The 14,044-nt window shown below is 42.3% G+C and overlaps 1 protein-coding gene across 2 annotated transcripts in view; it reads right to left on the bottom strand.

Annotated features, from left to right (window-relative positions):
- Nucleotides 1-14,044, bottom strand: part of RBL2 (RB transcriptional corepressor like 2) — a 176,289-nt gene that overhangs the window by 140,339 nt on the left and 21,906 nt on the right. For both annotated transcript variants that reach the window (XM_073604963.1, XM_073604962.1), the window contains exons 2-3: nt 11,401-11,531; nt 3,538-3,738 (exon numbers count right to left, since the gene is read on the bottom strand). In XM_073604963.1, coding sequence (XP_073461064.1) covers nt 3,538-3,738; nt 11,401-11,531 — 332 coding nt within the window. The remainder of the gene's footprint in view (nt 1-3,537; nt 3,739-11,400; nt 11,532-14,044) is intronic.

Genomic DNA, 14,044 nt, shown 5'->3' on the forward strand with positions numbered 1-14,044 from the left:
CCTATTTTATAATCTTTTACAAAATAAACTCACTTTCCATAAGTCCACACCATATCTGAAATGGGAAACAGACCTAGGGAAATCCTTCACCACTTACCAATGGCAATCGGCTTTTAAATCCATCTACAAGGCCTCTAAGTGCGCTAATCACTGGGAACTTTCCCACAAAATTGCCCTGAGACGGCACCTTACCCCATATAGAATCTCTAAATTCCTTGTAACACAATCCCCACTCTGTTGGAGAGGTTGCAGAATGGTGGGACAGATTATGCATATTTTTTGGTCATGTAAGCACTTAACCAGCTTCTGGAATAAGGTGTTCTGCATAATTTCTGAAATGACTGGGATCATCACCTCACCCTCTCCAGCTCTGGCGATTCTCAATATAGGCATACATCTTTTCCCCACTGATTGCCGCAGAATTGTCACCAATATCCTGTTAGCTGCTAGAATGTTAATTACTAGAAAATGGAAAACCAACTTATCACCCAATGTACCATAAGTGATTGATATGGTGAACACACAATTTTGCATTTGAAAACCTACTAGCGTAAAGACATGGTACTAAAGGACTCTTTGATCATCAATGGAATCTATGGACTCTTTGGGTTAAAAAACGGTAACTGCTGATATGTCAAATATTTCCTGTTCTCTCTCTATTACACCTGACCAGACCGCCTGGCCGGCACAACGTCCTAATGTTTTACAACGCCTTAATGTTCTATTGTTTCAAATCGCATTTCTATTTTATTTTTAGTTTGCTATTTCTCTATTGTTTTACTATTTTACTATTCTCCTATTCGGTTTGCTGTTTATACTCCTGGTGGTTTTCAGATGGACTCTTGTTGTCAGTACCCTATGTAACATGTATTACCTCTATAAGCATATAGCAATCGTTCTTTAGTCCCTAAGATCTGCTATCCTGATCCTTTACTGAGATACTATATACTCACTCTTTTACTGTAATGCATGTTGTTATATTTTTCTTTAATAAAAACTAATGTAACAAAAAAAAAGATGGTACCTAATCCCATATAAAATAAACTCATTTTATCCCTCGGTATCTTCCACATGCTTCAGCGGATGCTCAGATCAAGTTACCATTTTACATACCTTCTGGAACTGCAACATTTTGAAACCTATATGGCTAAAAGCAGCTGCTAAGATTTAGCATATTATAGGCAAAAACATTCCCCTCGCCCCTCAGATGTGTCTATTGTTTGCATCTATACTTAATGTACCCGCACATAATATTAGACTGATACACACACTGTTTAACTCAATTAATTGGATGATAGCTTTTAATTGGCATTCACTGACAGTTTCTTGGCCCCAGGTGTTGAGTAGAATGGAACAAATAAGACTCTCAGAGTGTATCCACCATACACTCTTTGACACCATGCATACTTTAAAAGAAAATGTTCCCCCCTACCCTAAATATTACATAGTTACATAGTAGGTGAGGTTGAAAAAAGACACAAGTCCATCAAGCCCAACCTATGTGTGTGTGATTATATGTCAGTATTACATTGTATATCCCTGTATGTGGCATCATTCAGGTGCTTATCTAATAGTTTCTTGAAGCTATCGATGCTCCCCGCTGAGACCACCGCCTGTGGAAGGGAATTCTACATCCTTGACGCTCTTACAGTAAAGAACCCTCTACGTAGTTTAAGGTTAAACCTCTTTTCTTCTAATTTTAATGAGTGGCCACGAATCTTTTAAACTCTCTTCTGCAAAAAAGTTTTATTCCTATTGTGAGGTCACCAGTATGGTATTTGTATATTGAAAACATATCCCCTCTCAAGTGTCTCTCCTCCAGAGAGAATAAGTTCAGTGGTCGCAACCTTTCCTCATAACTAATATCCTCCAGACCTTTTATTAGCTTTGTTGCCCTTCTTTGTACTCGCTCCATTGGTGCCCAGGACTGGACAGCATACTCTAGGTGCGGCCGGACCAGAGTCTTGTAGAGTGGGAGAATTATCGTTTTATCTCTGGAGTTGATCCCTTTTTAATGCATGCCAATATTCTGTTTGCTTTGTTAGCAGCAGCTTGGCATTGCAGGCATTACTAGGACCCCCAGGTCCTTTTCCATCCTAGATTCCCCCAGAGGTCCCCCCCCCCCCCCCAGTGTATAGATTGCATTCAAATTTTTGCCACCCAAATGCATTATTTTACATTTTTCTACATTGAACCTCATTTGCCATGTAGTTGCCCACCCCATTAATTTGTTCAGATCTTTTGCAAGGTTTCCACATCCTGCAGAGAAGTTATTGCCCTGCTTAGCTTAGTATCGTCCGCAAATACAGAGATTGAACTGTTTACCCCATCCTTCAGGTCATTTATGAACAAATTAAATAGGATTGGTCCCAGCACAGAACCCTTTATATAACCTAATTACACATATCATTTTAGAACAGTAATGTGTTTTGCACTATACAACCTTATAGGAAAATTTGTTCTCATATCTTATTCTCATTGCTCTATTGTTGTATTGCTATGTTTTTCTAATTTTTTTTTTTTTTATTATATACCATACACCTTATATTAAGTTCATATTTGATATACTTGATGCACCTTTGTTTCTTTTACACATTTGTACTTAACTATGACCTTCTACAATAATAAAAATCGTTTGTAAACAAAAAAAGTATCTATTTACTCAGCTTAACATAATTTTTTATATTTTACAAAAAAAAATGTGTGTTTTTGCACACTAAAATCATTAAAGTGTATTTTTTCCTGAAAATTTGCATTTGATGAACTGCTGCACAAATTTTGTGCAACGTACAACCATTTTATTCTCCGAGGCCTCTGCTTAAAATATATTTATAGTGTTTAGGGGTTCTAATGCCCTGTACACAAGATCAGAATTTTCATCGGTAAAACCTTGGATGGTTTTTCCAACGGAGTTCCACTCAAGCTTGGCTTGCATACACATGGTCACACAAAAGTTCTCTGAACTTTCGACTGTCAAGAATGCGGTGAAGTACAACACGTACAACGGCACTAGAAAAGGGAAGTTCCATACGAAGCGATGATTCTGAGCATGTGTGGTTTTTTGCGCGTCGGACCTGCATACAGACGAACGGAATTTCCGATAAGAACTTTTTCTGACGGAAAAATAGAGACCCTGCTCTCAATCTTTTGCTGGCGGAAAGTCCGATGGAGAATTTCCGACCAAAAGCTTACATCGGACTTTTGCTGGCGGAATTTCCGATCGTATGTATGGGACATAAGTCATTTTCTAGCAAAACAAAAAAAAAAATGCAGATTTTTACATGTATGTGAGAAGTGTCAGAATTGGCCTGGTTTTGCAGTGGATATTTTTTTTTTTTTTTTGTATGCTGTGTGAATGGGGACCCATAACAAATATATAGTGGAGTTTTCTCACTTTGACTGCAAAAGTGAGAATACTCTTTAACTATGGGGAGTACAGAGAGGTAAAAGGGGGTAAGTGTAAGTTAGAGATTATATGAACCTCCCCAAATACAGAAGCAAACAATCTTGTGTGTTCTTATTTATCATAAAACGTACCGTTGTTTCCGCCCCCTGTGCTGACGTGGCTGCTCCTCCTGGCTGTTTTTAAAGATCTTTTGGAAGATAGGGTCATACTTTTTGAAAAGCACAGCAGTGACCGTGAAGTTGCGCTCTAGCTTCCTGGTCCTTTCACGAAAATCTGCAGGCAGATTGGCCATGTCCTCCCACTTCTTCATTTTATTGAAAAACTCAATCAAGCTTTGAAAAGAAACATAACCTGTTAGCAGGATTCAGATTTAGATTACTTTATTAATCCCAAAGGGAAATGATTAATTGTTAACGCAATATTAATCCCAAAGGGAAATTACTAATTATATATCTAAATGAATAAAAGATGACCACAGTAAGCACGTATATACAGAGAACAGTGGTCATGGGACTTTTAATGAGGCATGTCACTTCAAAGAATGGTAAAACAGAAAATACATAAAAGAAAAAAAATGTAATTTATTGTACAAACAGAATAAAAGCAGTCTCAAAATACATCATGCGGTTTTTGGAAATCAAGCCAAAAAAGGCCATAAAAAGCTGACATAAAACACATGATTGGTAAAATAAATTAGAGAGATAGATAGATAGATAGATAGATAGATAGATAGATAGATAGATAGATAGATAGATAGATAGATAGATAGATAGATAATGATGTAATGAAAAGCTAACTTCCACGTCAAAACCTTGATTGGTTTGTTGATTGTTGCTTCTGTAGCACTTCACGTCTAAACCTGACTAAAGAAAAGAGAGAATTCTCCCCATCATGTATTTGCGAGGATGCCATCCTCTGACATCACATCACGCAATATAGGCCTTCCAAACCCTGTGATAAATTTTCTTGGTGACCTCCTTTCTGGCATTTATCAAAGTCAATTGTCCTGAACTAGCAATCCCCAAACTCCTGCAAACTGCAGCGACCTGCCCCCCACCCGTACGAGTGGGGGTGTCCCTTCACAAGGAAGGTCTGGCGCCAGTATTAGAGGGTTTTTGGACCCAATGCCTCCTTTGGCCCTGGCCTTGCTGTTTACCTTTGGCCTCAGACCCCTGGTGCTGTCGAAACTGCCTATGGACTGAAAAACCTGAGGAAGCAGCACATGGTCCCTAAATGAGGGCCATTTAGCCACTTTTTGCACAGGAAGAAGTGAGTACTTTCCTCCAGAGATCTTCTGGATGTATTAATCCAGATCCTCCCCAAACAAACATTCTCCATGAAATGGAAAACCAGCTAGCAACCTTTTACAATGAGCTCTGCTGACCAGCTTTTTAGCCACAAAATTCTGCGCATGTACACAGATAAAAGAGCCATACAGGAGATTTGCTGTATGAAGTATTTGAGGGCATCTATAGCAAAGCATAGAACTTAAGGCAAACTTGCCGCCTCCTCAACAGGCTGTTCTCCATTACCGGGCTGTTTAGCCTGATCCTTCAAGGCTTGACAGACACCAATTGCTGCCACTGTGGGCTGAAGAGCGCAACCTCCTATTAACAATGATTCCAGCTGCTTATCCACGGATCCTTAAAGACCTGAGCATTATCCACTGGACAAGTTAATGTCTTACTCAGGGAGGAGACCGATGCATCTACAACCTGTATGCTCCAGTTTTTACCAAAGCTTTCCTCCATTGGATATAATAGGGAAAATCTCTTTGAAAACTAAGGTTTCAAAGAACCCAAGGAACAAGGGGTTTCAGGGACCTCTATTGGAGGCAACTTAAAAGCTGTACAAACCATTTGCGTAAATGGATGAGAAGCTTTTGTGATTGAGAAGCTGATACAATCTGAGCCTCTTCAGGCTCAGATTCACCTGAGGCAGATTCCTCTGTATGGATAACAGCTGCACCATTAGCCATTAGCTCTTCTACCTCATCAACCTAATCTTGCTACTATATAGGAGTAATAGGAGATGGGCATCTGTCACACTTCCTGCTATTTTGTGTGACAGAGCGATCATTCCAGCAATCTTGCATTCTAAACCAGCCAAAGCTGATGATAGATCCTCTTTAGTTCCAAAAGCTGAGGTAGAAGCAATGGTAGTAGCCAGAATGCCGGATAGACGCAGCGGCTCAGACTGCCTGGTGTCCTCCGGTCTTTCAGGGAGGCTATTACAGCAGAGTTCCGATTAGCATTTTCAGGAGCTACTGATGGAGAACTTGTGTCCCTTGCTGCAGCGCTCCCCCCAGTGTGCTTTCTGGAAGACAAAGCTTGCTGAAGCAAATGGTAACTGGCTTTGTGAGAATAATACACAGGTTCCTTAGTACCACAATTTCCCCTTGGAAGACTCCTATTTTAAATACACGGTCTTCCTGTCAGTGCAACATAACTAAGCTGCCACTTGCCATCACCCAAAGGACTCACGTGCCACCACAGGATAGTCTGCTCTGCGTCCCTCCAGTCGGCCAGCAACAAGGCTTCTGACAGTTTTTTTAAAAGCTTCTCGCGGCCGTGCACCGCCATGTGCGTGCACACACTCCTGTGAACTGCCACTTGCGTGCACACACTCAGGAAGGGAGAAACGCGGGCCAGCAATCCCAAGCCCCCTAGAGGGCAAAACAAAAAGCACGGTCCAGCAAGGGACTATAAAGCCTAAGCCAGAGGTCCAGCCTTCACCCATCACGGCGGGTTCTTTCAGCCACAGATCTTCAAGGACTGTGTACCCTTTTACTATGTGGGTCCACTCCCTTGGACCTGTACAGCACCCTACTGGAAATGCCTTAGTTCTGAAGTGCCCAGGATTTCCATAACGCAGGGTCCAGCGCCACTCAGGGTCCCATTACAGGCAAAACATCGTAAATTGCTTCTGATCTGCTTTACGAGGCTTAGGTACCATTTATCTTAGCATAGCAGCTTTTTTTAAATGGATCCGATTGAAAAAGCTGTCCCTTGGTTCTCAAGAACCGTCTCGGGACCTTTAGCGTAGAAAACTCAGAGAGTAAAAAAGTGACCATCCACCTTTTAAGACACTGGCAGAAAAAATGAAGTACTTCATGCATGGGAGGGTTTATATAGAGGGGGACTTACTGTCTTTTTTTTTTTTTCTGCCAGTGTGCATTCACCTATAGATGGCGTACAACCCAGGTAGTAATGTATATGGCTGCTCTGTGTCCCGTGATGTACGAAAAAGAAATATACAAGTGTACAAATATAATATGGGTATGTGTAGGTAGTATATAGAAAAAGAGAAAGTGTGCTGGTGTCAAGAAAATGTGTCAAACCTGCCCATACAGGAAACCATCAGAGTGTGACCAGAGAGTATTAAAGAAAAAGGGAAGGAAATGGATTGACCTACCACCACTGCACATCCATAGAAAAACAGGTAAAGTAGACCAGGATAGGTGTATGTCACTGGGATAACAAAACCACTGACAGAACAGTGAAAGGGGTGAAAGGGTGCTCAAAAATGCAAAAAAAAAAAAAAAATGCAGAAAAAGTGAGTGGAGTCACAGAAGGTGAGGTGAACGTGCCTCTCTAATGAAGGGAACATGAAAAGTGATGTGCTGACCAGCCTGGGATATAAGTACCCAAAACCCCTACATCTGCAAAGCAGATTGCTTTGTTAAAAAAAACATCAGATTTACTGCTGTTTTGTCCTGCTTAAAAACAGAAGAAAAATATTTCCCTTTAAATCCTATAGAACTCTTCACACCAGTGTGTTGCATCTTTGGTCTCCTATTTCAAAGAGCACCAAAAATGCATCTCCCATTGAAATCAATCAAAAACCCATCAAAAATTTGCTGCAGTTGTGTTTTTGATGCGTTTGAGTCAAATGTCCATGTTTCACAGGTCCATACTGGGAGTCAGGCAACCAGAAAACGCACCAAAAACACGATATGCATTTGTTTTTTTAAATACCATATTTTTAAGCACTCCATAGTGAAAGGGCCCTAAAAAGAAAACTAATGCAGCCACCACATCTCAGAATTGGTGAACTGCAATATAATAAATGTTTGCTTTTAGGTCATAGTTGGCTGTGGTTGTCAGTCTCAGCCTGCTCTTGCTTCATAGATACTCACATTTGAGTTTCAGTGGGCCCAATGGTGTGACGAAATGAGTTATATTAGCTGCACTGAACCAGTGATCCTGGGATTCAGAAATAGCAGAGTCACAGAGAATCAACCTTACACTTGAAAAGGAGTCCTGCAAGGTTTTTACTAAATCTGGGTACCAAAAAAGTAGTGAGAGATGTGCGAGAGAAAAGAAAGCCTCGTGACCACCCACCTGCACCAGTTTAATTCAGTATTCTGACACCAGGACCAGCCACTGTCAGAATTTACTGATCAGTGGCTGCGGCAGATGATTGATGGAAAATCATCCAATTTTTCCCTTTGAAAGGAGTCGATTAAACAATCGACTTCTTTTGAGTGGGGAAGCCCACCCACCGATTGAAATCCCTGCTGGATCAGCTGAATTTCGATCGGTGTATGGCCAGCCTAAACGAGAAGTAGGGCCAAATCTCTTATGGCCCTACTTCTCTTGTGGGTCACAGAAGAGCATTTAATACTGCACTCCATTAACCCAAATTCAGCCGACAGTGGGCTAAAATCCACTATCGGCTGACATTACAGAGCTGATCCAGGCTCTGCAGAGATCCAGAAATGAATGTCAGGATCTGCTCAGCTGCCTAACTGGTAGCTGGCTCAGCCTCTCAGTACACCACCGCTGAGAGCCTAGTGAGCCCTCTAATGAGCTCTAGAGGGGCAGATAACAGAGCGGTGACTGAGAAATGAGTGATCACCGGTCCTTGATTGCTCAGTTCTCAGTGTAGAGGCAGCAGGGGACAGCTACAGCATTAGACTGATGCTGCAGCCATCTAGGTGAGTATGTACAGTATATTTATTCTAGATTCCCGCACTTCTCTTTTTAAGCTTACTGTGGACCATTATTTTAACAAAAACCTTGTTCTGTCTTCCACTTTACTTCAATGTTCTCTGACATCAGTGGTGCCAGCAAAATCTCTGTAAATCGCTGAAAATGCTGTCAATGCCAACTGTTCCTGTGCTGGGTCGTAGACCTTTCAGTATTCTAACATGCTAATTAATTAACAGTGAAGGAGGGGCAAATCACCATGTGGTTTCTCTGAAGGTTCCTACTGTTCTTAGAATAAGCATGAAATTACATAGGTTGTACAGGCAGTATCTCTATCTCTTGTAATGACAACAGCTCTATAAATAGCAATAATTATCTAGCTTATTCCATTATGACTGTGAAGGATCTTAATGTCCAACGTGTCCAGCCAGAAATTTTAATGTCACTCCACCATTTAAGCTAGGACACTGAAATCATTGTCCTTTTTAAACTTTAAAAAGTTTTTTTTTAAGATGAATTTTAGGTATGGCGATTTTTGCATAGTTGCTTTGCTCCAGCTTAAAGTAATATGTATATACTCGAGTATAAGCCGAGATTTTCAGTCCTTTTTTTTAGGCTGAAAGTGCCCCCCTCAGCTTATACTCGAGTCACCGCCGTCTGCCTACATGATCAGCATGTCATGTAGACAGACGGCGGCCAGCGTGTCATAAAAACATACGGCGGTCATTCCAGTGTTCAAAAGCTGCGCCTCCTCCTCGTCTGTGATAGGCAGAACACTCAATTTCCCAACAGTCAGTGTTCAGCCTATCACAGATGAGGAGGAGGCAATGGTGGCAATGGTGGCTGCAGATCGGCACACGGAGGCATGCACAGGACACAGAGAGGCATGCACAGGACATAGTGAGGTATGCACGGGACACAGGGAGGTATGCACAGGACATAGTGAGGTATGCACAGGACATAGTGAGGTATGCACGGGACATAGTGAGGCATGCACGGGACATAGTGAGGCATGCACGGGACACAGGGAGGCATGCACAGGACATAGTGAGGTATGCACGGGACACAGGGAAGTATGCACAGGACATAGTGAGGTATGCACAGGACATAGTGAGGTATGCACAGGACATAGTGAGGTATGCACAGGACATAGTGAGGCATGCACGGGACATAGTGAGGCATGCACGGGACATAGTGAGGCATGCACGGGATACAGGGAGGCATGCACAGGACACAGGCACAGGACACAGTGAGGTATGCACAGGACACAGGGAGGCATGCACAGTACATAGTGAGGTATGCACAGGACACAGGGAGGCATGCACAGGACACAGTGAGGTATGCACAGGACACAGGGAGGCATGCACAGTACATAGTGAGGTATGCACAGGACACAGGGAGGCATGCACAGTACATAGTGAGGTATGCACAGGACACAGGGAGGCATGCACAGGACATAGTGAGGTATGCACAGGACACAGGGAGGCATGCACAGGACATAGTGAGGTATGCACAGGACACAGGGAGGCATGCACAGGACACAGGGAGGCATGCACAGGACATAGTGAGGTATGCACGGGACACAGGGAGGCATGCACAGTACATAGTGAGGTATGCACAGGACACAGGGAGGCAGGCACAGGACATAGTGAGGTATGCACAGGACACAGGGAGGCATGCACAGTACATAGTGAGGTATGCACAGGACACAGGGAGCCATGCACAGGACATAGTGAGGTATGCACAGGACACAGGGAGGCATGCACAGGACATAGTAAGGTATGCATGGGACACAGGGAGGCATGCACAGGACATAGTGAGGTATGCACAGGACACAGGGAGGCATGCAGCTGCAGATGGGCATTGTTGACCCTCTTTTTCCACTTAAGGTAGCTGCTGCATTTCTCACCCTCAGCTCATACTCGGGTCAATAAGTTTTCCGTGGTAAATTAGGGGCCTCGGCTTATATTCGGATCGACCTATACTTGAGTATATACGGTATGTATGCAAAGTGAATGCAAAGCGTTCTTTGATTGGATGAGGTGGAGAGGTGACATCTAAATCTCCACATCGTCAAATCAGAGAACACTTTGCATTCATTAAGAAAATGGAAAGCGTACTCTGAATGGCACCCGTGCCAATTGAGTGACCTCCTTTGTTGGGTAAGCAGTGTGCAGATGTTTAGCATGAGACAGAGAAGGTTGCAGCAATCACTGTAATAACAGTGCCCACAACAGCGTTTTCCAGCTTCCGCAAGGATCCCATGGGCATGGCACATAGATAATTACATTGGTCCAAGCCAGAGCAAGTAACTATGCATTTTTCTATCTCTCAAGTTCAATTCAAAAACTGAAAGCTTTAATGATAAATCTTAGAAAACTAAATACAAGTAAAGGTGCAAAAGCAGTGGAGTTACAGTTCACCTTTCAGTGATGTAAAGGAAATTGGTGGAGGAAAAACCATAACATCAACCTCTAAGTAAGTCTCACAAATCTGGTGAAAACGTAGAAATGATGAATGGTGAAAATGTAGAGCTCCAGTCAAATGTTAAATAAGCCTAAACCTGCTCCCATCCCCATTCTAAGCCTATTCTAGGAAAGAGGTCTTTACTTACCTATTTTGAGGTTGCTCTGGTCCAGTCACATGATCACCCCAGCGGATGGCTGCAGTGAAGAGGAGAAATCGCCGACCACGGCTGCAATGCCTATGCGATGACATGACTCATAGACTTACTATGGGACATCCGTTGTCGGCTGTCCCTCCTCTACACTGAAGCTGGCACTGGAAACCAAATATGTGAGCAGAGTGCCCTTAGGTAAGTATACACATCTTTTCTTTACAGGGTATTTAGAATAAGCTTAGAATGGGGGTGGGAGCAGGTTTAAGTATAGTTAGCATTTGACTGGACTTCTACGTTAAATATCCTAGGGATTTATACTGTATCTTGAAGAGGGAACGAGAATGATGCAAAAACATGACAAGTATCAAAAACGTTTTGTCTTCTTGCTTCACCCATTAGTGTAGATGAAGTGTCTTAATTGCTGTGTAATCTTTATTTATTACCTTAATTCTGAGGAGGTGAGGATCCGAGTGAGCGAAACATAATTTCCTTCCACGGTCCCTCTACCCACTGTTGGCACCGTTTGTCTGCAGGCTACATATAGTGCACAAGCAAGCCAGTGCAGGGCATTTCCCTGTAAGACAATAAACATACACTTACTGTACATACATATATATTACAAGATTTTTTAACACCACAACGGACCAGTGTGAAGACTAATGCCCTGTACACACGACCGGTTTTCCCGTCGGAATAAACTCTGAAGGAATCTCCAATGGAACTCCAATGGAGTTCCGCTCAAGCGGTCTTGCCTACACACGTTCATACCGTCCAGAACGAGGTGACGTAAACACGTACGACGGGACTAGAAAAGGGAAGTTCAAGTGGAGTTCCACCCAAAAATGGAACTTCCACTTTTTGGATTCCTCCCCCCCTCCGGTGTCACATTTGGCACCTTTCAGGGGGGAGGAGGGAGCAGATACCTGTCTAATACAGGTATTTGCTCCCACTTCCTGGCATAGATCACCGCGGTGATTGCGGTGACCTATGCCACTTCCGCCGCCTACCCCGTCCTCCCCCCCACTGTATTCTGGGAGACACAGAATACAGCAGGGACCTGTGAGGATGCGCAGCACGGCTCACGCATGCGCAGTAGGGAACCAGGAAGTGAAGCCGCACTGCTTCACTTCCTTATTCCCTCACCGAGGATGGCGGCGGCAGCAGCCGAGAGCCGAAGGACGGATCGGCTTCGGCTGCCGACACCGCGGGCTCCCTGGACAGGTAAGTGTCCATATATTAAAAGTCTGCAGCTGCTGGCTTTTAATATTTTTTTTCCCAGCAAAACTCCGCTTTCAATAGCCAGGAGCCAATAGCTTACGTCTCTTACATTGCTTCAGAGCATGTGTCGTTTTTGGTCCGTCGGAACAGCATACAGACAAGCGGTTTTCCCAATAGGAATGGGTTCCGTTGGAAATATTTAGAACATGTTCTATTTCTAGGTCCGTCAGAATTAAAAAAAAAAAAAAGTCCGATGAGGCCTACACATGATTGGAATATACGATGAAAAGCTTCTGTCTGACTTTTTCTGTCGGACATTCTGCTCGTGTGTGCGCAGCAATACAGTATCTCACAAAAGTGAGTACACCCCTCACATTTTTGTAAATATTTTATTATATCTTTATATGTGACAACACTGAAGAAATAACACTTTGCTACAATGTAAAGAGTGGACAATGTAGAGTGTACAGCTTGTATAAGTGTAAATTTGCTGTCCCTTCAAAATAACTCAACACACATTCATTAACCACCTGACAACTGGGCACTTAAACCCCCTTCGTGACCAGACCAATTTTCAGCTTTCAGCGCTCTCACACTTTGAATGACAATTACCCAGTCATGTAATACTGTACCCAAATGAATTTTGTGTCCTTTTTTTCATACAAATAGAGCTTTCTTTTGGTGGTATTTGATCACCTCTGGGCTTTTTATTTTTTGCGCTATAAATGAAAAAAGACCAAAAATTTTGAAAAAAAACGCATTTTTCTTCGTTTCTGTGATAAAATTTTGCAAATTATTAATTTTTCTTCATAAATTTTGGCCACAATTTATACTGCTACATATCTTTGGTAAAAATAACCAAAATTAGTGGATATTATTTGGTCTGTGTGAAAGTTATAGAGTCTACAAATTGTGGTGCAAAACATAAAAAATTGATCACACCTGATGTACTGGTGGCCTATCTCATTTCTTGTGACCCGAACAAGTCAGGACAGTACAAATACCCCCCAAATGACCCCTTTTTTGAAAGTAGACATTCCAAGGTATTCAGTAAGATGCATGGTGAGGTTTTTGATGTTGTCATTTTTTCCCACAATTCTTTGCAAAATGAAGATTTTTTTTTTTTTTTTTTTTCCTCCCATAAAATTGTCATTGTAATTGGTTATTTCTCTCACATGGCATGTGTATACCACAAATGACGCCCCAAAATACATTCTGCTACTCCTTCTAAGTATGGCAATACCACATGTGTGGGACTTTTTCACAGCCTAGCCACATAGAGAGGCCCAACATGCAGGGAGCACCATCAAGTGTTCTATGAGCATAAATGACACATCTAACTTGTTAACTACCTATTACATTTTTGAAGGCCCTGGAGCACCAGGACAATGGAAACGCCCACAAAATGACCCCATTTTGGAAAGCTAACACCCCAACGTATAATCTATGAGGCATAATGAGTTTTTTGAGCGGTTCATTTTTTTCCAGAAGTTTTTGGAAAATGTGGAAAAAAATGAAAACGCATTTTTTTTTACACAAAGTTGTCCATTTATAAGCTATTTCCAACACATAGCATGTACATAGCAAAAATGACACCTCAAAATACATTCTGCTACTCCTCCTGAATATAGCGATACCACATGTGTAAGACTTTTACACAGCCTGGCCACATACAGGGGCACAATACTGAAATAGCACCTTCAAGGGTTTTAGGAGCATAAATTACACATCTCATTTCTCACCCACCTATTACACTTTTGAAGGCCCTGGAGCACCAGGACAATGGAAACGCCCACAAAATGACCCCATTTTGGAAAGCTAACACCCCAACGTATAATCTATGAGGCATAATGAGTCTTTTGAACGGTT

The sequence above is a fragment of the Aquarana catesbeiana genome, linkage group LG11 (genome assembly GCF_042186555.1).
Source record: "Aquarana catesbeiana isolate 2022-GZ linkage group LG11, ASM4218655v1, whole genome shotgun sequence".
In the NCBI taxonomy this organism is placed as follows: Eukaryota; Metazoa; Chordata; class Amphibia; order Anura; family Ranidae; genus Aquarana; species Aquarana catesbeiana.